The sequence below is a fragment of the Haliaeetus leucocephalus genome, unplaced genomic scaffold (assembly GCF_000737465.1).
Source record: "Haliaeetus leucocephalus isolate CR32 unplaced genomic scaffold, Haliaeetus_leucocephalus-4.0 Scaffold566, whole genome shotgun sequence".
NCBI lineage: Eukaryota > Metazoa > Chordata > Aves > Accipitriformes > Accipitridae > Haliaeetus > Haliaeetus leucocephalus.
In genome coordinates this window covers 3,294,594-3,319,842 of record NW_010973002.1, presented here as the reverse complement: position 1 = coordinate 3,319,842, position 25,249 = coordinate 3,294,594, and the positions used below count along the sequence as shown (strand labels likewise).

The 25,249-nt window shown below is 38.6% G+C and overlaps 1 protein-coding gene across 1 annotated transcript in view; it reads left to right on the top strand.

The window, feature by feature from the left end:
- The window catches only part of DNAH11 (dynein, axonemal, heavy chain 11), a 159,472-nt gene that overhangs the window by 117,162 nt on the left and 17,061 nt on the right, over positions 1-25,249 (top strand). Inside the window, 14 exon segments of the mRNA XM_010577660.1 lie at positions 3,039-3,212; positions 6,076-6,311; positions 7,604-7,721; positions 8,544-8,548; positions 15,489-15,556; positions 15,559-15,683; positions 16,846-16,849; positions 17,009-17,169; positions 17,669-17,809; positions 18,435-18,607; positions 20,532-20,655; positions 21,204-21,397; positions 22,041-22,189; positions 23,245-23,372. Of these exon segments, the coding sequence (XP_010575962.1) occupies positions 3,039-3,212; positions 6,076-6,311; positions 7,604-7,721; positions 8,544-8,548; positions 15,489-15,556; positions 15,559-15,683; positions 16,846-16,849; positions 17,009-17,169; positions 17,669-17,809; positions 18,435-18,607; positions 20,532-20,655; positions 21,204-21,397; positions 22,041-22,189; positions 23,245-23,372 (1,800 nt within the window).

The following is a 25,249-nucleotide window of genomic DNA, read 5'->3' as shown; positions in this document are numbered from 1 at the left end:
TTAAATAGACAATCATTCTATGTTTAGTAAATCTTCAAATTTCAAAGCTACTTTGGAGAATGAGCTGGGTGCTCTTTATTGTTTATGACTTACCAGTCAGTGACAACAAGAGGAGAGAATGGATAAATCGAAAAGCCCTCTTGTAAATTAATGGATTTATGGTCTTGTTGCCTTCAGCTGATGGTTTAAAGAAGAATCCAATTACTTCTGTAGGCAAAAATGGATGTCTAAAATACTTCAAAACAAAACTGCTACGTTACAAAGATTGCTGTTAGTGCTTTCAGCACGAATAGTCCTTTTAGTTGTCATTTGTTGGGCATCTCTTATGAATGTAACTGGGGTTTAGGAGGCCTTCCCACACTGAGTTCCTGTGTTTACACTGTGAAACATTTAAATGCTAACTCTTTTAAGCATTTTACTTTGATTGAAGATACTTCCATTTTCTTAGTGGATATTTTATATTCCTATTTTATAACAAAAGAGTTTGAGTCTTCTGTTATTGTAGAATTCTGTGTCTGTCTATGCAGCATAGGATGTTTAACCATTTCAGTAAATATTTCTGAGTGTTCTGAAAAATATAGATGGAAAATACTTCATGAATCTCAAATTTAACAATTGTTTTGTTACTTTGGTTTTGTACACATAGAAATTTATTTTTAAAATGAGAGTTATTTGAGATTGATTTTATACATTTTTAAGGCTTTCAAGAATGAGCACATCTAAAAGTAATCTTTTAAGCCTTCAAGCAGCTAGCACCAGAAAAATGCAAGCATTTTACATGAAATTATTTGAAGTATGGAGGATACTTTCTGTTCAGTGATTTTCATTGATTTTGATTACATCATGTAAAGAACCGGAAAAATATGTTTTGATTACTGTCATTGCTCTGAAAAATAAATGTATGGACAGTGGGTAAAGGACTGTCCTTATAAGTTTTTCAGCAGTGTGGTTTCCTTCTTTCATGCTGGTCCTTTCTTTGCTTCAGTCCCTCTGCTCATTGCAGAATGATTTCCTGAGGTTTCCCTGATGCAAGTGAACAAACTGTGAAACAACTTTTATTTTATCCTGAGTATTTCAAACAGTGCAAACAACAAAGAAAGGTTATGGCAGTCTATTCCAATTTTGCATCTAGAATTTAATCAGTTTGATGATTACTCTAATGGATGATCAATTTTTACCTTCCTTTCCATGCTGAAACTATTTGAGCATACATTTGTGCATACGATCATTCCTTTGCTGAGAACTGTGTACACAGAACAATCAAAGTATAATGTGCCAAATACTGCTAGTTTGGTTTTTACACCATGTCATAAAGTCCAATTGAAAAGATAATGTTTTGATCCATATCTTAAACATTAACTTTCTTTAAAGAAGTGTGCTGGTTTTGGCTGGAGTAGACTTAATTTTTTTCACAGTAGCTAGTATGGGGCTATGTTTTGGATTTGTGCTGAAAACAGCCTTGATAATTCAGGGATGTTTTCGTTACTGCTGAGCAATGCTTACACAGAGCCAAGGCCTTTTCTGCTCCTCACTCCACCCCACCAGCGAGGAGGCTGGGGGGGCACAAGAAACTGGGAGGGGACACAGCCAGGACAGCTGACCCCAGCTGACCAAAGGGGTATCCCAGACCATATGGCGTCATGCTCGGCACATAAAGCTGGGGCAAAAAGAAGGAAGAGGAGGGAACACATTCGGAGTGATGGCATTTGTCTCCCCAAGTAATCATTATACATGATGGAGCCCTGCTTTCCTGGAGATGGCTGAACACCTGCCTGGCAATGGGAAGTAGTGAATGAATTCCTTGTTTTGCTTTGCTTGTGTGCACAGCTTTTGCTTTACCTATTAAACTGTCTTTATCTCAACCCGTGAGTTTTCTCACTTTTACTCTTCTGATTCTTTCCCCCATCCCACTGTGGGGGGAGTGAGTGACTGGCTGCATGGTGCTTAGTTGCCAGCTGGGGTTAAATCATGACAAGAAGATACTTTCATTTCTCTGAAATTCTTTAGTCACCAATTCAACTTTTTAAATAGACAGTGGGCTGTCTTTACAACATAACTGGAATAAAATAACATCTTTCCCTATAGCTACTAATCAGAAATCATCAATATCTGAGACTGTTCCCGACTATTCATCAAAAATATCCCAGGGTAAGTGTGGCTAAGAAGAACTCTGCAAAGTGCACAAGGGATTCCAGAAATAGGGGCACTCGGGGCAGGGGAATGAGGAAAACAATTTCTAGAGTTAAACTTTGACAGAATTGTTGAGGCTGGAAGGAACCTTCTAAGATCATCTAGTCCACCCCCACTGATCAAACTGGGTTGGTTAGACCAGATTGCCCAGGACCATGTACCATCGGGTTTTGAATATTTTGCAGGATGGAAACTCCACAACCTCTCTGGGCAACCTTTGTGTTTGACCACCGTCGTCTTCCCTTCTGTGGAAATTCCAAATCATTACAGCTCTTAACTCAGTGAAATTTCTGTAGCTAGTAGGTAAAACAAGCCAGACAAGTAAGAGGAAAAAAGCCTGCAACTCTTCTGCTTTGCCTCTTCCATTGGAAAAAAGCGTGAGAAAAAAGTAGAAGTTGCATTTTTGTTGAGGTTGAAACAGCTTTTTCTCCTTCCTTTTTTTTTTCTTCTAATATTCTTGTTTCTTTGCCTTTTCTGAATCCTGCTGGAAATTATTACACTTTGCACAAGGCAGTAGCATGCCAGATGCTGCCAGTATTACCGTGTGTCTGCCATACTGTATCTGATCTAGACAAAAGCACTGATTACTGAAAAAAAATCAGACAGGGGAAGGACATAGAATGCTTGATGAAGAGCTCCATCCTATTTTTTTCAGCCTCAAAGGCTTCAAATCACCACCAGAGAGTATGGATTTTTTCCAGCCTTGCAGTCTTAGGAAGCATATCTCTTGCTGACAGAGTACCTTTCCTGTTGTACTTTTGTGCGCTTCTGGTTTTTAACGTGGAGGTTAAACATTCTGTCACTTCCAAGTTGTTCAAGAGATAACATTTTCTAATTTTGCTTTGCAGTCTGAAAACATGCCTTGGAGCCAGTCCGTCAAAGACCTCAAAGTACAAAAGAAAACTTTATGCTGTGACATCTTATTAACAGCAGCATTTGTGTCTTACTTTGGACCCTTCACAAAACAGTACTGCCAGGAACTGATGGAACATTTCTGGATTCCTTTTCTAAAGTCATAAAAGGTAAAATTTACTGTACAAAATGGGAGTCTCCAGTGAAGAGTCTGTTTTGTTAAAGTTGCTGTCTTTAAAAAATTTGAAGTACAGATCTGTATTTAAAAGTGGCTCTTTGCAGGAATTTGATTTCCAGTATATATATATATGCATATATATGTGCACACATACACACACACACGTACTTTCCTCAGATTACTCATACATTTTGAGAGGAATGGGAGAGAGAGGTTAAGTTCTCTTTGGCAAAAGAAAATCCCTTCCCTTTCCAATTCTCAATGCCAAATTCTGTCCTTTGTGACACCTGTGTAACAGCAAATGCTATAAATAATGATAGAGCTGTACAGAGAGACCTATTCTGCTTAGCTTTACAGCTCCAGGAAGACCATGTAGTTATGATAATCCCCATTTCTCTGTACATGGAGGAAACAGTGATAGTACTCAATAAATGCCTAGAGGCGTAGAGTTGTCTCTGCTTTCTTCAGCAGAGAAGCAGCAGAGACAGCAGAAAGAAAGCTTTCTTCTTCCTTGTGAAGGTTGGGACTGTTCCTTTCTTCCTTACTGCTGAAAATGCTCCTCACTTCTTCCTACTTGTTTCCTATTTCTCATGTGCCACAAATGACAGCATTATATCACGATTAATGTAGTTTATTCTCTGAAATATGTGACATATGGAACTCCTACCCCATTTTAAATCAGAAAGCTAAGGCACAGCAGGCGAGCTGAGTTGCCTGAGGACGCTCTGCAAACACAGTTAAAGCCAAATCCAAGCTTCCCAAGGTCAGCACTTAGAACTGTGGGGGCATCTTTTTCTAGACATTTGCTTTGTGTGAGAGTTTAATGGTCACTAATTTGTGTGGAGCTTTGTTTTGCCTGGAACATCTCCCTGTCCTTTTCTACCAGAAATTTGTCTGCAGATAAAGTTCTTTCTCAAAAACCTTCTTCTACCTTGCAGCCTAATGCTGATAGGTAGAAAAAATTACCCCTGTATATTTGTTTTCAGTAGCAGGACCCTGGAAATAAATGTCATTCTTAACTCTTTTAAGAATCCTCTGAAATGGATTGAACATTTTTATAAATAAAAATAATCCATACTGTTACTTTTTAAGATGCTTTCACTGAACAGCAGTGAGATAAAATACCTCATTTCAGTTTTGATTGTTTTCCTGCAAGTGGGGAAGTGTGGAAAAGAGGAGAGAAATGCATTTGGGAAGTGATGTTAAAAATAGATGTTTATTAATAGTCCTCTTTAGAAAGAACAACAAGTAGTTATCAGCTTTGTGGTGATACTGGGACAATAGATGTATCTATATATTAAAATAGTTTTCTTGCATTGTGTGAAAATTTGTATTGGAAACCCTGAAAACACCCCAATGCTGGTGTTTTCCACAAGGAAGTACTTCAGCTCATGGAAATGATTGTATTGCTTGTCTTACAGTCCAGAGATAAAACAAATCATATTTTCAGTCTTCTGGTATATTTAGATAAATGTGTTACACGTGGGAGATAAATATGTTGCATGCTTGCAGAGGGGAGTACATGCCTGTTGGTCCTTTTGTGCTTGTATTTTCAGCAAGTTCATCAAAAATTATGTTTATTTTGGGCTCTGTGATTAGAATCAGGGGTTAGAAAATTTAAGGTGGTATGTATTTGTAATAATATGGTCACTATGACATTGTGCCACAGAAACTGCACTAGAGGTATGGTGCCATTCTTATTAATGCTAATAATTGTGCAAATTTGGCTCAACTTGAGTATATATAATGATTTTCTATATAAATAACCACCAGATTCACATGCTTTTTTATTCAGTATGCACTTTTAAAAGAATCTCCAGTCTACAAGCTAGCACTAAGGACTATACGTGTCTAGGGAGGAGGAAAATTTTGATGGAAGAGTTTTCAAAACACTTCTGAATGGGGTAGAAGATAGTTCAGACTAAATACTGGCGATGCTGTGCTTTCCTTTAATGTATGGGTTTAGAATTCAGTCCAGAAATCACAAATAAGGAAGCCTGGGATAACGTCGTGAAGGAATTGGTGGGGGTTTGCCCTTTGCTTCAGTAAGGAAAAATTTAATTCCAAGCATCCGGTATAGATCTTCTTTTATGCTTCCACTAGGCCACTTTTTTTTTTCCCCAAATAACTTAGTTATTCATTCTCTCTTACTCTGTCATGGTGCGTTAGGCCTTTCCCTTCCCACCCATACCCATTCGGTAAGCACTGATTTCAGATGTTCCATTTCATTTTGATTTCATCTCCTTGTAAATACCTGCGACAAGATAGTATCCAGCAAGCATGGCTGTCTGACGGCTGCTCTACTGCACGTGGAGACTGCAGCTTCCTTCTTGGTGAACAGGCACTCCCACGAGAACGGTGCCACAGCTGGTGCCACGCAGGGAGCTCCAAGGCTGCCTCTGCCCCTGGAGATAGTCCCGTTCTCTGGCTTCTGAGCTTGTTAACACATGGCTGAACTATATTAATAAGATACCATGGGAATCCTGTTTTTATAATTTTTGTGTGGATAAACACTGATTTATACACCAGAAATACCTGCTCAAGAGCATACATGAGCATTGAATTTGCAATATCAGTATCTGTAAACACTGAAATTTATAATATATGGTGTTTTTTTAACTTTATCGAACTATAAATATTTTTATAAATATTTATTTTTCATAGATATGATAAACTGCTGCTCATCACATTTCCTAATATATTCTTTTGCATCTGAAATTCCATAGGGATCCTCCTTATTTTTCTGCCTAGAGAGCTTTAATTTATATCGGCTCAGTTATCTTGTGCATTGCACTGAGTCACGTCTTGCTGCTTGGTAACCTTGCCGGATGAATATATTCCACTCTGATTCAAAGGTTCCTGTTCCTGTGACGGAGAGCCTGGACCTGATTGCCACGTTGACGGATGATGCTACAATTGCGGCATGGAGTAACGAGGGACTGCCCAGTGATAGGATGTCAACAGAAAATGCCACTAGTCTAACAAACTGCAAGTGCTGGGCTCTGATGATAGATCCCCAGCAACAGGGAATTAAATGGATAAAGAATAAATATGGAGCTGACCTTAAAGTCGTACGTCTAGGACAGAAAGGGTATGTGCATGCTGAAGAATTGGCTTTCACATTTACTGACCTCCAGCTCCCCTAATTTTTGTAAGGGATTGGTGTTTGTTGGAATGCATTTACTTGAAGACTTGAAATATTACAACATTGCTGCTTATTTATCCATAGCATCATTTTCCATTTAAAATGGTGCTTGAGAGGGAAGCTTTTTTATGCTGTTTTCAAGTGTTGAGGAGGAAATAAAGTGGAAGTTGAGGTGCACTTCTTGTGAGGCGTAAATCACTTTTTCAATAGGTAAGGTGCAAAGCCTGATGATATGACCTTACTTATACTGTACAGTTTAGTCAGCAGAACACAGCACGTGCACCTTACAGAGGGAAAGATTCAATCCAGTGTGTAGCATTCAAGGCAAAAGCCAATATCAGGTCCTTTCCTGGTAAACAAACATGTTTTTAATTCTCATTGCTATTACTGAATTATATGTAAGTTGATAGCACTTGCATGTAATTGATCTGTTCATATCTTTTCTCATGTTTACTTTGATTTAGGGAGACAACTAGGTAAGATTTAACTGCTCCATTTCAAAGGGCTATCTGACTTTATTTTACTGAATTCCAGATATAACACACAATTACACAGCACAGTAAATGGTCACAGCAATGCCTCATTTTTTAAATAAGTGTTAATCATTTAACCTGTCTGCTCCTCTGAATAAGCTCTTTTCCCTCACCTGCCCTGATTTTTTTTTAGTTCTTTTTCCAAACCTCACAAATAATTATGATTTTTTCATTCATAACCTCTAGTACCCTTCTGCGTGAAGCTGTATTGTCTGCTTACTTATCCTTCCACTATTACCTACTCTTTTCTCAGTGCTTGTTGAAACAGAGTTCTCCCAAGTCATTCAGATTCTAACTCTTCAAGAAAGTTTGTCATTTAGACAAGGATTTACCAAAAGCTGTAACACAAAAATGAAATAAAAAAATATAACAAAATCTAAAAGATACATGTGCTCCCCCAACTTCTCTATGTCAATTCCAGTGTGTTCAGTGTGGGGCTGTATCCTCATATTTGCTTATAAGAAAAGCCCCAGCAATATATTTTTTTATTAATATGAAGACTAGCAAGAGCATAGGTAGAAAGATGTTGAACTCAAAACTGTCAAACTCTTAACCATTGGGAAATTCTTTGTGAACAGTTTTGCATGGTTTAATCACGCTCTTTTAGAAAACCATCTCCATTTCTATTACACAAAGGAAATCTTTCTATAACCACCATTTATCTAATATTTGAGGGTTTGGGGTTCTTTTATTTTTCATGTTAAGTTTTCTAAAGACCATTGAAAGAGCTTTGGCTTGTGGAGAGACTGTACTAATTGAAAACATGGGTGAATCTATTGATCCCATACTTGATCCTCTGCTTGGAAGACATACAGTTAAAAAAGTGAAAGTAAGTATACTTGAGTAATCAGAATTTTTCCATGACAACTGAATCTATATTGCTTTGATTGCCACATTTTGCTTACTACTTCATAACCCTTCATGAAGTTATTTATTTCTTTTTAAAATGCAATGGCTAAAACTGGTGATGAGTGGATATTAAAATGTTAATATCTTCACCTGACTGAACAAAAAAATTCTCCTCAATTCACAAATTAGACTCAAAATATAATATAGACATGCATTTGAGTTTCTCCACCCAAAGTGAAAATCTTTACTTATTTTTACTTCAAAAACGGAGCAAAACAAGGATGAGCATATATTATAATTTGGCGTAAAAGAAAAAAAAAATTTCATTTCCATGTTAGTCATCTGTAGCAAAAGGAAAAGCATTGTAAATGACAGACTAGATTTGGATGTAACAATATAGTGTTTTCCAGCTGCAATATCAGCTTAAGAAAACCATGCCTCCACTTTGCAGTGTGTTGCCTTAGCTGTTTGTTGAGCCACCCCATGAAACAAATCAATGAACTGGTTTAAAAAGGAAAAAAAAAAAAAAAGGAAAAAAAAAATTAAGTGAGGCTGAGGAAAGATGATACAACACGGGGCAGAAAGAAGCAAGCCAGAGATGGAGACTCTTTACATCGGTATTGCTGCCAACGTCCTGTGCGTCAAACCAGTCCAGGTGACAGTGTTCACAAATCCATTGAGGCAGATGTAACGGTGGTGTTACTGTCTCTTCAGTTTTAGCTAGAAGCCTAGCCTGCTAGCACCAAGACTCACATGCCCCATTTCTCATATGAGTGCTCCAAATATCCCAGTACAGGGACTGTTCTGAACTCTCTCTCCCAATGAAAGAGCTATAGCTCTGACAGCCGTGTGACCTCCACTGCAGAGGTCTGTAGCTGGACATTAGATTGGGAGATTCAAATTTGAATTGGGTAAGGGAAGGCTGAGTTAATATGTTTTCCCTGTTCTGACCCCGCAGTGGCAGGAGTGGTAGATGGTACAAGTGAGGGTAACCTTATGTTCTGACCTTTTGGGGGGGATGTCTGCAAATCTCATCTTTCATTCCCATGCCACCTTTTTCCCTAGATTTTGAAGAATTGTTGTCAAGTTTAGAAAATATTATCAAAAATCTTCCCTAAGGTCTAATTAAGATACCTTTAGATACATATTTTCAGGATGATAATAGGAAAAATAAAGGAGCTTGTACTTGGTGCAAGAGAATTTCAGTCTGTAATGTCTTCCATCACTTTTCATGAAAACTTCCAACATGATTGTTGAGTCTTCAATGCAGCTGTCAATCTACAGAATAATGTTGATTTGCGCTTGCATGAGAGTAAACTTGGTAAACCTCATTAAATATTTCATCTGATGAACTGAAATGCCATGTTACTGTCTCTGCTCAAATGTGAAAATTTTTTTAAGCCTGAAAGTGCTCCTCTCTTCTATTCCTGTTTTCAAACAACCCACCAACAAGATAGATTTTTCACGTTGAAGAATATGATATTTATTATGATAAAAAGTCAGAGATACCCCTGAAGTGTTTCTGGACGGGTCTCAAACGTTACTCAAAGAGTGTTTAGAGTGCTTGCACAGTTTCAGATTATTAGAACATATGAAAGAAAGGTTAAATAAAATGGTATCTAGTTTTGAACAGACTACCCAAGATTTTTCTCCACCCCCCGCCCCCCATTTCAGGCACTGGTGCCTGCACAGTAAATCTAAGCAATGCACAACAGCTCAAATCTCCTTATGAAGCTCCTGGAAGATGCACTCTTGCCCTGCACTGTGAGATCTTGAAATGATTCCTCTCTCTTACATTTTTCTATAGCGGTATTTGAAGTGCTTCAGAGTAAGACCATATAGCTTGCTTTTTAGAACCTGTAGTGAAGAAACTCTACTGAAAATTAGAATTATACTGGCCTAAAAGAGAGATCAGAAATTGCACAGGCTAACAAGTCTTTAAGGCATGAGACAGAGGGATGTAAAACAATAGAAAGAAGTTGGATTGAAAAGGATAAGGGTCACAGCAATATAGTTTTGCATTTACTTAGCAAAGGCTTCTATGTAGCACAGCAGAGCTGTATACACAGACACAAGCACAAATGTATGAAGCCATTCAAATATAGGTTCTTCTGGTGAATATTTTAAGCAGTGTTACATGGCATACCATTCTGTGGCTCACTGAAGATGCGGCAGATCTCCTTTGTGGGGCACTGGTAATATATATACCCCTTTATTACCAAATAAGCAGAGTTTTCCTCATTCTGGATTCATTTCTGTTATTTGTTTATTTTAGTAGTTGTGTCAGGCACTTTGAATTTTTTTTTCCTAATAAAGAAAGACTAGAAAGGTATTTGTGATAGATATGGTGCAGTCCAGCAGTTGAAGTTCATTAATAATTGGAATGTTGCAGAGTATGAAGTAATGAATACTAATTACTCCTTTCATGTCTGACAGCACCCTGTGGACCAATACATCAGCCCAGACTTTAATTTGGTTCTAGTAATGGTTTCATCAATAGTACATTAATTCTGTGTTTGAAAAGATATACAGTTGAACCTGACCCACACAGTAGATACCACTGTCATAAAATGGCCACATACTGACAACAACTGGATAATTACAAATAATTAAATCCACTGAGCTTCAGACAATCCTAATTTTAAGTAAAATATATCTTATCATATCAATCGACAGAAAGCATAGCAAGGGAGATTTATCAACTTGTACTCCTTCCAAAGCAAATTTACTAGCCTGCATATTAGAGAACTTGCTGATCTGTGAAGCAGCTTCATAAAAGTATCTCTCCCCTTCCTTGTTTACCAGGACTGTTCTTGTGTTGGACCCTTGTCTATTCTGTAACACCACCTTCTGGTATTGTTTCTGAATGAAGCCTGCAAAATAAATTCTCAGCTTCAGAGAACTTCACATATATGTATAAATTTACATTTTCCTCAAAACATGGGTTATTATAGGGTGAACTACAGATACTTGTTATCTCTGAAAATCAGACTTCTTGCTTAAGTGCCTTAGTATATATTTAGAAGACTAACAAGTTTTAGGTGTTCAAGTTTGGACATCTTTCTAATTTTAATTTTGGAGCTGCTAACCTGCCTAGTACGTCTTAATACACTTTAGGCTGTGACCTTATGTTCAAAATGGCTTCAAAATGCTAAGATTTTTTTTCAAATATTTTAAGATATTTGCTTTAAGAAGAGGGAGAAAAGAAGAAAGAAGAAAATAATTTCCAAAAAATATCAGTTGTAGTATATAGTTTTAAGTAGCATGAAAGGCACAAGAAAAACTAAGTAAAATTTAGGTGGAACTTATTAGCAATGTGTGCAAAAATGATTCAAAATGCACATACCTAGATTTTCTGGAGCAGATAAATCAAGGCATAGAAGTAAACAGGTATCAATTCTATACGATGTTGGGTTTTGGCCCTTGCCTGCTGTAAGAGGACTGATGCCATTGAATAGGTTTGGTATGGATAGGCTTGAATATTTGAGTTTTATCTGTGTGTGTTTCCTATCCTGTCTCCCTTGCACCGCTGTTTTGGAGATCACTGGATATGAGCATTAACAATAATAGATCAATGTCATTTTGACTCATAGGAGAGAAGATGAAGGAATAAATTCATTGTTCATAAGGCCCCTATTTGCATTCACATGAGCTGTTACACCTACTCAAATCGTTTGCACATTCACAAAGTGGTAGTCATGTCTCTTCAGTTGCAAGATTAGGTTATTACAAGATTCTTTAAGATGTCTTGAAATTTGATTTATGTGCAAATGTAGCTTGTGTGAACAAGTTTCCATTCTTATGAGGCACGAGTATTATTCATGAAACAGCAAGACAATTCACTCAGTTTCTCCACAGGGAGAAGCTTTCCTTGCTTCGAATGTCTCGCCAGCTGTGCAACTTTAAGGCAGTGCTTTTCCCACTGAACTAGTTTGACCAACTTGCACAGTTTGCCTACTGAGAGAGCCTAGTAACAGCTCCATTCTGTGCTTGTTTTCACCTGATTTATTCAACTTCATTCTCTACATTACTTGTTGGAGTTTGCAAGTCAGCTCCACAAGCTTTTAATTTTAAGCAGCAAGAACTGAAAGAAGGCTCCTTTGGGAAATGAGTTTATCCCTCTTTCTTCACACTGAAAAATATTGTTTCCTATTCCTTTCCTGTCCAAGAATTTATCACTTCTTCTCATTCTTGCTGAGCTGATCCAAAACATTTAGCTACAGGAAGGTATCCTACTTTCTGCCATTTAGAGTCATGGCACGTTTTGGAGAACATCTGCCCTGATGAAAGGTACTCTCTTTAATTTTGAGTTGCATGAAAGTATCTGCTAAGAAAAGTTTTTGCATAAACTCTTGAGCCATTTCATGATATGAAGTCATGTTCCTATACTCAAGACTTTTTCATGTTTATGGGATCCTGTCTTTGAAAGACCGAGGCATTGTTTCCTTAGGCAGCTCATATGCAAGGGAAAAGCAGGTCTTTGTGCCGGTAACTCAAATTCTGACAGATCAGACCAGGTGTTGCACTATTCCTAGACGTCTCATAGCTGAGAGTTTAGTGCTCATGTTAGCTTTTGAAATTTATTTGGTTTTATATTTGCTTTTGCTAAAAATCAGTTATTCCTCAAAGTGCATACAGGATTTTTAAAGTGCTTTGTGAATCCCTTTTGAGTCCCTTAATCTACTTTATTTCAAGATCTACAAGAATTTCAGCAGAAAAAAAACTAGTGGACAACAATCTCTCTTTAATTTACTTTGTATGTTCTTAAATAACACTGAGCTGGAGCTCACATGAAAGATACTGTGTCTATTCCTTGGTAGAATGCATTAATTCAGTCCGTTCTATCTACCTCTGCTGGTGAAATAGGAGGTGTCCTGGTTTCAGCTGGGATAGAGTTAATTGTCTTCCTAGTAGCTGGTACAGTGCTATGTTTTGAGTTCAGTATGAGAAGAATGTTGATAACGCTGATGTTTTCAGTTGTTGCTCAGTAGTGTTTAGTCTCAAGTCAAGGATTTCAGCTTCTCAAGCCCAGCCAGCAAGAAGGCTGGAGGGGCACAAGAAGTTGGCACAGGACACAGCCAGGGCACCTGACCCAAACTGGCCAAAGGGGTATTCCATACCATGGGACGTCACATCTAGTATAGAAACTGGGGGTAGTGGGGTGGGGGGAATCGCCGCTCAGGGACTAACTGGGTGTCGATCGGCGGGTGGTGAGCAATTGCACTGCACATCATTTGTACATTCCAATCCTTTATTATTGCTGTTGTAATTTTATTAGTGTTATCATTATCATTATTAGTTTCTTCTTTTCTGTTCTATTAAACCGTTCTTATCTCAACCCACAAGTTTTATTTCTTTTCCTGATTTTCTCCCCCATCCCACTGGGTGGGTGGGGAGTGAGTGAGCGGCTGCGTGGTGCTTAGTTGCTGGCTGGGGTTAAACCATGACAGAGGTTATGAAGGAAAAATTACCAAAAGTAGAACTTGTTTTTAGTAATTTCATTGGCAACCGTTTTTTTGATATGCCTTCTATCATGGACTTCCATAAATAGTGCCTATATCTGCTACCTTTCTTCAGAATCCAGAATCCAGAATTAACCTCTAAACAGATACCTTTCATTGAAAAAAATGAAGCGATTCTACTGGGTTTCCCCACCTCTGTGTTTATCATTGTTGCTTATACCCCTTGAACCGTGTGAGAGCAATAACAAAACATTTATTTTTCCCAGATCTGTAATTAACAGAAAACCTAGAACAGCTGCAGTAATAAAACCCACTGACTCATTATGTAGTTTTTGCCTTTCATAGATGATAATCACAGAAATTGGTAATTTATTGCTCCTGTGAATTGAGAACCCATAAAGTAAGTACTTGAATCCAGAACTCTAAAGCTTATTATATTGCCACATAGACTTTCTGAAGTATAGTGTGACTCCCTTAGCAAAGGTTTTTCCACTGACAAAGCAAACTGAAAAGTTGTCTTTTGTCAGATCTCTGCTTGTCTCTTGTCCCTGTGTGTGTACTGAAAGCGAAGCAAAATTCCTCTCTCTGTGTCAAGTTCTACTATTTTGTTCCCTCCAGTTGTGGCCAGTTTTGAAGGCTGTGGAGAGACCACAGTATCAGATTTGAAATCCATGTTGCAGAACTGGAAGGTGAATTCATATCTACCTGAGAAAGTTGTATTATCTGAAGGACATGACTGTATGGCTAAATTATTTCACTATTATACAAGCACAAGCCAGGAAAACTTGTCTCCAGTAGTTTGCATGGCAGTAGTATACAAATATATGTCTGATGTTGAGTTTTGTGGAGCCATGGGTTTCCTAGAACTAGACTTATTAGGTTATTTTTAGGAATTCACTTGCAGTATATCATAAGTGACTGTCTTTTCTTCCTGATTGTTGGTGAAATGCAGAAGTGCTTCAGCACGCCATTTCATTTAGCCTATGTCTTCTGGCTAAGGGGATGTCAGAAGCAGGCAAGGATGTTAAGAGCTGAAATATATGTCCCTGACTCTGGTAATGCCCTATGATATCCTAGAAAGAATGCAATGTTAAAATTTGTACATAAAATACTTGTTTTATTCATGTTCTGATGTGGCTTTCATTAATTGCATTTTAAGTGTTTTGTATCTATGCTATTGCAATCACTTTGAAGATTAATTTGACTTAACAAATGTCAATTTGAATTTTGTGGAAAGGGTTTATGTCTACCTATGTTCCATTGTATAAATGTTCTACTGACTTTTTTTAAACTGAATTTTGTTACTAACGTTTGGATCTTCTTTCTTGGCAGAAAACATTCAAAGCCGTTGCCGTACAGAAAATATTGTACTTGTGCTCGTGTGTGGCAGGTGATGGCTGAAGGTTGGCATACTGCTCACTGTGCAAGTAGATGCCACAAAGTTGTGGCACCTGCTCACACCAGACCAGAAGCGCAGCATACACTGTAGTCTATAAGCAGTCTTTCCATTTTTTTGGTGCTGTGCCATAAAAGTAGGAAGGTGAACTTTATGTTGCCTCAGTGCTGGGCTCCAAAATGGCACTTCAGTGGTAGTAGTGTTGCTGTATGAAACAGGCTGGCACCTCTTGTTAAAGACAAGGGGTTAGTAAATGCCATCTCTTGAGTAAGGGATCTTATTCAGTGAATAAAAGGTGAACCTAGTCTCACTCATTCTTTCACCCAGCAAATAATTGATTTGGAACGAAACATTTAGTAGCTTGCCTTAAAAAGTGATTTTTTGTTGTTCCACTTACCAGCCCTTCTCTCTCCTCTGGTCTCTATCAGTTTGTTATATGCATCTGCTTATTTTTTAGGATTCACTGCTAAGCTATTTCAAAAGATGGAAAAGTGAGCTATATTTAAGAAAATGATTGTAAGAACTAACAGCTATGTCATTAAGGGTTGTTTGAAAACTTTCCTAAGTTTGTGGTAAGTAATGAAGATAGACATTTACCCCTAAGCCACAGACTCTTCAGTACAGCAGTGAATAATCTGTGTGTGTCTGCTGTATATGCAAATGAAACTATGCCAATGAAGAAATGCTCTCTGTAGTCTTCATATAATTTTGGTGTGTTCAATCATCCTCATTTTGTTTCTTAAGCTGCAGGCACCTAGAGTTTGGTTTGTATCCATTTCCAATGCTGCCAAGATCATGCAGTACCCATCTTTTGCAATCTAAGATATTTATGGGTTTTTAATTTGGTGAGATCCCCATTCTTGTGCATTTTATTCCTTCCCAGATATATCAAGATTGAGGACAAAGAATGTGAATTCAACAAGAATTTCTGTCTCACCCTTCACACTGAACTGACTACAAGCCAGAACTGCAGGCTCAGACCACCCTCATTAATTTCACTGTCACCAGGGGCAGGCTGGAAGACCAGCTGTTGGCTGAGGTTGTTAGTGCTGAAAGGCCAGACTTAGAAGGAAGTAAGGTAAAGACTAACTTTTGATCTGTCCATCACCCCTTCTGAGATTTTAAGACTAGCATTAATATGCCTGTTTGAATCTGCTGTACAGTAATTGTTAGTAACCCGTGTATTAGAAAGATTTTAAGGGTCAGATTCTTCAAAGCGTAGAAAGGACTTCTACTGATTTACTCAAATCCATGCTCCCAGAGAGCTGGGCTTGACCTAAAGCTCTGCTAGAAATTATATTTATTGTGATCTTATTCCCACACTTCTCTCTACTGCTTGGTTTGCTCTGTGCGTTGCATTTAATTTACAATGCAGGATTAAAGCCCTCTGCAGTGCTTTGTGCTTCAGTGATCTTGAGCCAATAAGTGTGAATAAAATTTCATGCCAGTCCATAACAGGATATGATGGCACTGTTAGGACCTGGGGCATTTGGTTAATAAATCATAATTTATTCCTGCAAAGATGCAGTTCTGTGGCTGCTGCTGTCATATCAATGTATAGTAACTTATGAATAGGAACACTTTTATAGCTGGTTATAGAAAGGACTTTGAGCAGACTGTGATCTATGAGCTAAAAAATGAAAAAAAATACTTAGGGGTGTGAAATGAATAACAAGAACACTTCCTATTTCTCTAGTGTGTCTTTCCAGTTATCTCATGTAATTTACTAACTTCATCCACAAAGATTTGCTACACCTCTTTGAGGTACTGCTGCTTCATGCAAGGGCAAACCAGGTCAGAGACTTTAATTACCCCTTGAAGAATGAAAGCCATATACTTGGGAACATGATCTGAAAACAGCTGGCCATTTTCCTCTGCATCCGCACATTGTTCCACATGGGGCTGTGTGCTTACAATGCCTGTATCACCTAGGGGCTTTTGGTGCGAGGGTCGGATTCTGATGGAGAGCTCCCCATAAGACTAGTAAAGCTCTTTCACTGTCAGAAGGTCAGTCCCGCTGAGCAGACTACAACCATGCTTTACCACACTACTTGCTGCCAAAGTGGGGTTCTCCAGCCTTGTGCTATTGTTGGATTTCTCAGCTGCCACGTAGATTATCACTTGCCATCTCTGGCAAGATCCCAGTCCTTTTGTATAGTCTGAGGAGGAAAGAGGGTAGGAGAGAGATAAAGTTCTGGTCTGTGGTGACTCTGACCTTCTTGCTTTGGGTGTCCCAGAAGCTTAGTTCTATTGTACTGGGACAGAAGATGAACTGTCTCTTTCAGAAATTAAATTAAATTGATTGATGTAATTAAACAGGAAATATAGCTCAGAAATGATGCAAAACAGTATTTCTTGCTGTGGTTGTTTAAATCCAGTGTTTTCGTTCCCTCTGCTCGTCAGTCCTGGCCGAGCAGCAGAACCATTTCAAGATTGAGCTCAGGCAGCTGGAGGATGACATGCTGCTCAGCCTGTCAGCTGCCCAGGGCAGTTTCTTAGACAACAGTGAACTTGTAGAGAAACTCAAATCAACAAGGTCAACTGCAGCAGAAATACAGCACAAGGTAATAACAATTGAACTATTTTTAACAGCTTAAAGTCGCCTGTAAAATGTGTATTATCAATTTTTTGGGGGTAAAACTTTTCTATGAGCTAGGAATACTCAAATTCCTGTCTGTCCAGCAAGGGCTGTCCACCCACATATTCACAGTTTCATATCTATGGTATGCAGTTGTCACATATTCATTTTTTTCATTTTGACTTAGGTGCTTGAGTTAGTACTCCTAAGAGAAATAAGTATCAGCATGCAATATGAACAAATGTATTCATATATGATGCCATGTTTTCACAGGTGAATAGGCATATTGCTGCAGACAACAGTCATTCCCTAAAGTCTGTCTAAGATAAGAAGCTTGCTTACCTTAAATATTTGCTACTGTCTGAAATAAAGTCCATTTTCTAGAGTACGTCCATATTCTTTTTTGTACAGATAGGAATGTTTTGGTAATTGTGTGGGAAATCATGGCGCATTAAAAAATGAATGAAACAACTGTCATCCTATAGGTAGCTGAAACCAAAGAAAATGAAGCTCAGATTAAAGTGACAAGATGGCATTACAGACTGACAGCCATAAGAGCATCCATTCTTTACTTCATTAATAACAGTCTGGACAGCATCAACCCCATTTACCAGTTTTCACTGAAGGTAAAAATTTATCTTGATGATGTGGTTTCAAAGTGCAAGGGACAGAATTCTGCCTCCAGCAGTGATGCCCAATATATTAGTTATTACTTGTACCAGATGTTTACATTTGCAGGGCTGTGTGTCTGAGAAAGGAGGACACAGTGTGATCTCCTGCTGGTCCAAAACACGGTACATTCCCATGGGTCTCTTTGTCAGCAGTCTCCATTCTGATGGTGTTTTCTGACTGTGCTTGCAAAGTTTACCTTCCCTGTGTTAAGCCATCCCACAGGGTCAGGTATGAAGAGTTTTGAGGGATTATGTATAAACAATCCACTGTGATAAATCTATCAAACAATCTAATGCTATGAGGAAAGGAGTATCACCCACTGCAAAATTACCAGCTTGCTTAAGTGAGAGGTTCTGCCTGCTGAGTTAAATAAGGAAGCAGAAGAGTATTACCGTTTGCAGCCCTCACTCCTGGTTTGCTGAAAGTTTCCTCAAAAGCCTCTTGGCAGAAGTGCCTTGCATTTTAGACTGCTTAGACCAGCTCTTCTTGGAAGCCTACAGTCAGAAACCGATTATCTTACAAGTAGAAAAGCAAAAAAGCAGAATTCAAATAAATAAAAACAATCGTACTTATTTTCAGGCCTTCAATGCAGTCTTCCACAAAGCAGCAATAAAGCAGGCTGAAAAATCAGGGGACATTCAGTGTCATATCTCTAACCTGACCGTAGCTGTCACATATTCAACCTTTATTTTCACAAGCCAAGGACTTTTTGAAAAGGATAAGCTCATTTTCTTGGCCCAAATAGCTTTTCAGGTGAGGAAAAATTTTCAGATTGGTGATGCTGATATTTACTGGATTTGCTGTTTCTTCACTAGAAGGTGATGCCTCTGCCCAGACAAGTTCTCTTGTTACCTTGTGGCTGTGCAGATTCTCACACAGTGTGACTGCTGCTTCAGTATCAATCATAATTGCAGAATTTCCAAAGACGCTTTTAAGTCATTCTTTTCATTTAAAATGCTGCAATGGCTTCATGAAGCTACACTGAGGAAAAATAGCACGACTTAGCCACTTGTGGTTGGATAATTAGGGTTGAAATTGATGTGGTATGTAAAGTAAGAATTCAGCAAATAATACATATCCATATCACATTTAGGCTGTTATTTTTCCTTTTAATTTTAGTATCTGTATGCCCTGGAAAAAATGAGTGCTCAGTTCTACTGGGTGGCAGATTTTCCCCTGACAAGCTTGCTTTAAAAGAGGGTGTGTCGTTGAGCTGGACAGTAACACAGGTAGGAATTAAACTAGAAACCAACAGTTTGGGAAGAAGGTGAAAAAATATAAAATGAGAAATCTGATTTGAGGGTGGATAGGAAAAAAGAAATCACTGTACACAGTGTATAAATGGGAGTAAAAAGCAGACAGAAATGACTAGAAGAGAAAGGAGAAAAAAGAGAGGAAAGAAAACTGGTGATGATTACTCTGCATCATGGTGCAGATGGATTTTCATATCACCTAGGTTTCTAGCACTGTGTCGCTTAACTTTTGTCTTTGTTGTAGCAGTGGTACTGGGAGGGATCATGAAGAATGGAAATCTGTAAGGCATCTAAAATAAGCTCAATCTCAATTACAGAGTAGACAGAAACCAGAGTAAAGGGCACAATAAACTTCTGATTTATTAACTATATTTTTAGATGGAAAGAGAGAGGGCTTTTAATAGAGGAATAAAGATGTGTTTATATCAGAAAGGAGAGAGAATATATGGTATCATGGCAAAGGTGTCTCTTTTTCCCACTACATGTGGTTAAAGTGTTAAAAGAACTAGAAAAAACCCTCGTAGAAGCTGAGGAGTTTTCTTCAGTATACATACAGTTCATGTGCCAGAACTGATTCAGTGTAAAACAACCCCCCAAAAAACCCCAAACAAAAACCAACAATGAAAACCACTCAGGCTTTGCAAATTTCCCAAAGCTTTGTGACAGCTTGCAGTCTGAAGAGGGCTTAGAATGGTGATGGAAACAGCTGTGCACTATTTGTTCTTCTCTCTATCTTCTGAGACATAAAAAGGATAGGTAGAGATAATTAAGTGCAATCCAGAAATCTGTGCTTTTTTGGTAGTATTAGTATAAAATAATTTGTGGCCAAGTTTATCTAAGGTTAACTTCAGTGTGCAAGACTTACTTACATTTTTATGTTTGTTTATGTTCCCACAAGCTAAAGAAAAATAACTGGTGGTGTTGGTTAGCTCATCTTAAATTTGGGGTGAATTTGTCTTTCAGTACATAAATATTATATATATCATACATATTTAATATATATATATAATATATATAGTAGATATAAAAAAGTATATATAAAAAAGTATATATATAAAGCAGTTATATTTTCTGCAAAAAGTTTTGACTGACAGGTTGTGTTTGGGTTTTGTGGTATCTTTTTTAACAGGTAAAGTTCAGCTCTGTGTGTGTGTTTAGGAATGGTTTTCAAAAAATTTGTCACATCCTTTAGTGACTAATATCTAAAAATATCATTTCATTCACAATAGATTTCAAATAAATATTTTAAAATATCATTAAAACAAGTCGTAAATTCTTATATCAGAGTTTCAAAAAATGCAGCCGTAGGAATTCTTGTCGCTTTGAGCTCCCTACTCAGTAATACTTTGAGTGGTGAATACTTTAAGGCAGAAGTGGCTTTGAAGCAAGTCTGATGACCTTTTTCAATTTTGTATGCTGTCAGGATTCTTCTAAGAAGTAAAAAGATAGAACTGCTTGAATTGGATTTCCTTCTTCAATTCAAAGTTGAACACACTTACAGGAGTCCTGTTGACTTCTTAACTACTCAGTCATAGAGTGTCATTAGGGTAGGTTGGGAAAATTGCTTTTCAGTTCTAAATCTATTTTGATGTTATTTCTGGAGGCATGCTACAACTAGACAATTTCAGATAAAGTCATACATTCAACTGTGATTTTTAGTAGAACTACTGGTGCTTTCAAAGAGGAGTTGTCTTTGCTTTTTGAGTGTATTTTTCCTTAGATATCACATGCTGTGCTTTATGAGGAAATTCTTTTACCATAATTTGTCCAGTCCCCTAAAAATACAGTTTTGTTCTTCATACCACTCCTTACTATAGTAAATGTCCCATACAAAGTTTCCAGTTTGTCATATCTTGATGTTTAACAGTAAGCAGAGAGTATGGCAATACTGACCAAAGCAAACTCTTATCAATAATATTATTTTTATTTGTGTGTATATATGTGTAATTTAGTATTTTAAGGTGAGTCCTGAGTCCCTTGTAATTGGTTAAACTATGTTTTTTTACATACACCCAAAAGCATCAGTCTTTCTCTTCCCATTTCAGTCTTCACGCAGAAGGTACGTCATCTGTATTTATCTTTGGCACGTGTCCAGGCTATGGAAGTGATGGATGTGTTCCGGGGGTGAGATAAAGATGTTGAAAGATTCACCGAGAGGCAGAAGAAGTGGGTGAACTCAGAATGTCCAGAAAATGAAAAGCTCCCCCAGGAATGGACAAACAAAAGCTCTCTTCAGAAACTAATCATACTGAGGGCGCTCCGTCCGGACAGAATGACATATGCTTTTGGGTATGAAATCTGAGGGTATGTCTTTCAGGGCAAGTGTGTGTGAGGGTGACTTGTACGTGTCAGTGTGGAGAAAACTCAGATCTTAAGGCAAGCAAATAACTTATAAAACTGGGTGATCAACCAGAATTTGAAATCAATGACTGTGGTCCTTCCCAGCCTGTTCTGCTGGTAAAGAGTTTATGAAGAGGTAGTGTGGTGAGACACGAGTCACAGCATATTTGGAGAGCTATGCTTGTGATTTGTTTTAGATTCTATATAGGTACCCTGAGGAGAGTGCTCATTAATAAATGGAATATAGTAAGCTATGTTGTTAATAGTTAAAAATTTATTTCTCGGTGTTAGTTCTCATTATGGTATTAGGGCTGGTAGTTGACCCCACGAGATGACAATTTTTCAGGTCTCTCTTCTTTAAAATTCTGTGATACCAAGAAAGAGTCAGTTGTGACTGACTTACAAATCTTCTCCCAGCTGTTTTCCAGTTGTACTGTTTCCATCTTTTGATCCCAAGTGATGATCTCATAGATGTGATGAAATGACTATTAGACCATCATTGTCAGCCACTCAAGTCTGAGAATGGTGCAGGCTTGAAGCCTGCATCAGGGAATGTTTTTAGAGTTTAACGCATGGTTTTTTGTATGTGTAGGAACTTTGTGGAGGACAAGCTTGGCTCAAGATATAAGGAAAGCACAAGGATGGACTTTGCAAAATCCTATGAAGGAAGCAGTCCAGCCACTCCTATGTTTTTCATTCTGTCTCCAGGAGGAGACCCCCTTGAAGATATTGAGACACTAGGTAAGCCTCTTATTTGCTTCTGGTGCAAAGATCACTCAACTGTCCCCCCACTAAAGAAAGAAAAATTGAGCTCAAAAGTGAAATGGAGCATGCAGGACTAGAAATGTAGATAAATCGAGATATGGTTATACGCTTGTGTGTATGTGCCTGAACACGTACGGGTGTATTTTTACTAAACAGAACAAAGGTTTCTGGAATCATCTGTCACTATGATGGAGTGTGCATTACTACGGGAAAGTTGGACGTGGTTTATTTTCAGCAGAAGATTCAAGTTCTAAAGTTTCTTCCACCTCCACCATATTCATGGTAAATGGGGTGGATGAAAATGTAAGGACATAAGCTACAGTATGAAGAAATTTTTAGACCGAGCATTCCTCTGCTTGGCATAATGCAGGTTTCCTTTGTACTGTTTTCTACCTTTTGACTAGATGAGGGCCAGAGGGCAATTTTCTCCATGCTCATGTAATCTTGTGCCCCCTGTGACTAAATAATGGTCATTATACAAACTATATTCAATTGTGTAGGGCTCTGTGGCTTTATACGTAGGATTACTATTCCCCACAGACAATAGTGAGAATACCAGGTTAATACAGCTGTGACCTCACTGTGCTCAATTTAAACTCAGGCCTCACAAGGTGAGAGGCTTGTGCATTTACCCACTGAACCAATCAGTTAAAAAACTGATGTGATATCTACCACATGTTGCTCCCTTTTTCATAAGGGAATTGCTCTGTACCCCCTGTAAGAGTTTCTAAAGCTCAGTAACAATGCCGAGCATCTATCAAAATGTCAAAAGGTTCATTATCTTAAAACCAAGGGAACAGATTTCTGCAGGCTTTTTCTAATACCAGCAATAAGGCCACTGTTGAGAGCTCGCAATTTTGCTTGTTGAAATTGTAAGGGTTTAGTGAAGTGCTTCAGAAGAAGTAATATGCATTGCACAAGTGATAGTGAAATTAATGGGGGCATTATCATTCTTTTTCCTTTCTGCTCTGCTAATTTTCCTATCTCCTCCCCCTCTGTCACTCACCCTTCCCCCATTATTTCTTCTACAGGCAAAAAGCTTGGGTTCACTGTAGACTCTGGAAGATTTTGTAGCATCTCTCTGGGACAAGGGCAGGAGATGGTTGCAGCGGAGGCACTTGAGAAGGCTGCCAGACATGGCCATGGGGTTCTTTTCCAAGTGAGTGTCACCTCTTTTCCAAGAGAGTCCCCCTCTAATGGGGACTATCTCCTCAGTTGGAGGGATGTTGCCAGAACCCAAACAAAATATGTGGTAGATTACAGAAAAAGTTTTAAACCACTAATAATCTTGTTCCTTTTGGCTTTTGCTTTTGATTGTAACAGGATAAACATCATATTAATACAGGAGAAAGAGGAGAGATAAAATAGAAAGCCTCTGGTGGGTAGGTAGGACTGCCCTCAGGCATATACTTCCCCCGCATAATTAAGAGCTCCTGTTCCCTTCAGTGGACCATAATGGACACTGTAATGAAATGGGTCTGACTCCCCCTTGGGAAGCTGTATAATTAGCCCTGGAATGCTGCTCTTCCGAGATAGCAGCTGCAGCTTTGGCCAGCATTGTATGGACTGAGAACCCACTCTGCAGCTGACAAAAAGATCAGTGCAATCCCCTGGCGAGCTGCAGTTCCCAGCCCCGTAACAGAGTGGACAGGAGCACTGCAATTGTTAATGCTAATGAAAGAAGTTGCTTCCCTCCCACCATCTTATGCTAAATAGCCAATGGATATTTGTAACAACCCCTTTGCCCTGAAGCCAAACAAGAAATGCGTGATCCAGATCTTGATATTAAGGAGGTCGTGGCGATGGGGTGATTCCCTCCTCTTCTGGTTTTAACCTCAGCAATGCTTGGCTGTCAACCAGGTTGCCTGCAACTAATGAAGAGGTAGGCTAGACTCAGTGCTGTCTGTCAGCTGACATAAAGTCACTGTGGGATTAGTGAGGGGCCTTGGTGTGCTAGGTGCTGTGCAAACATGCACAAACTGACCCCTTCATCGACAGTGAATCTGGAAGAATTCTTTAACCAGTTTTCGCACGAGTAAGCTAGTCATGCTAGTCTGAAAATAACCCTGCTTTTCTGCTAGTGAGTATAGAAATAGTGTTGTGAAGGAAAGAGCAGAGTTGGTTTTCAGGGGAATTTAGGTGTTCTCAGCTGCTCTGGGGACAGGGTGAGAAAATGGGAGATGGCAGAGGCCCTAAATCAGCAGTGTTGTGTGTCTGAAGCCACGGGGATAAATGGGGAACATCTGAGAGGCTTCTGGTGTTGCAGACCTGCTCCATTTTCTAGCACGGCTTCTGAGGGAGGAAGGAGGTGATGATTTTGCTGTGAAGATTTTTGCTAGTGAAGGACTGAGGAAAGTCCGAAAGGAAACTACATAAAGATGTTGGACCAAATCCCAAATGGTACTAAGCTAGCTAGAGCTGTGGGATTTGGATGTACTCAGTGCTCCTCAAGGTTCAGCCTTCTGGGTTTTAGCCCCAAACCTCTATATGTTTATGTTTTAAAAAAAATCCTGGAGCAAAAAGATGGAGTATTTTATTACGCATTTTGTTGGAGGTTAGGGGGTGCATAATTAGATATTAAAAAAAAAAACGGGATTCTGACTGACCTGGGAAATACTTTAAAAATTACTTTAGCTTCAGATCTAGCAAAAACAGTTGGCACAGCGGCTGGTAAACTGGCAGAAGAAAGACTGACTTGATATTTTTTGGTAATGGGTTTAACTCTTCTGTCACTCTTAATTTCTCAAACTCACACATCTGATATATTGAATGGTTATTTTGTTACTATAGTAAGGTTTGAATCATTTCCACTTTGCAGTGGATGGATGTAGCCTATATGAAAATGCAGACGCCACCAGGCTGCTATCATGTAATGTGATATGAAAGTCTCCCTCTCGTTCCATTCTTCTATTGCTTTTTCCACATGTCAAGGGACAATTTGGGAATATCCCCCGCAGCAGGTCTCATGATAAAGTGATGCAACAGCCAGAGCGTGACTGACACGTCGTATTCCTTGGCTGATGTACAGAGCTGTAA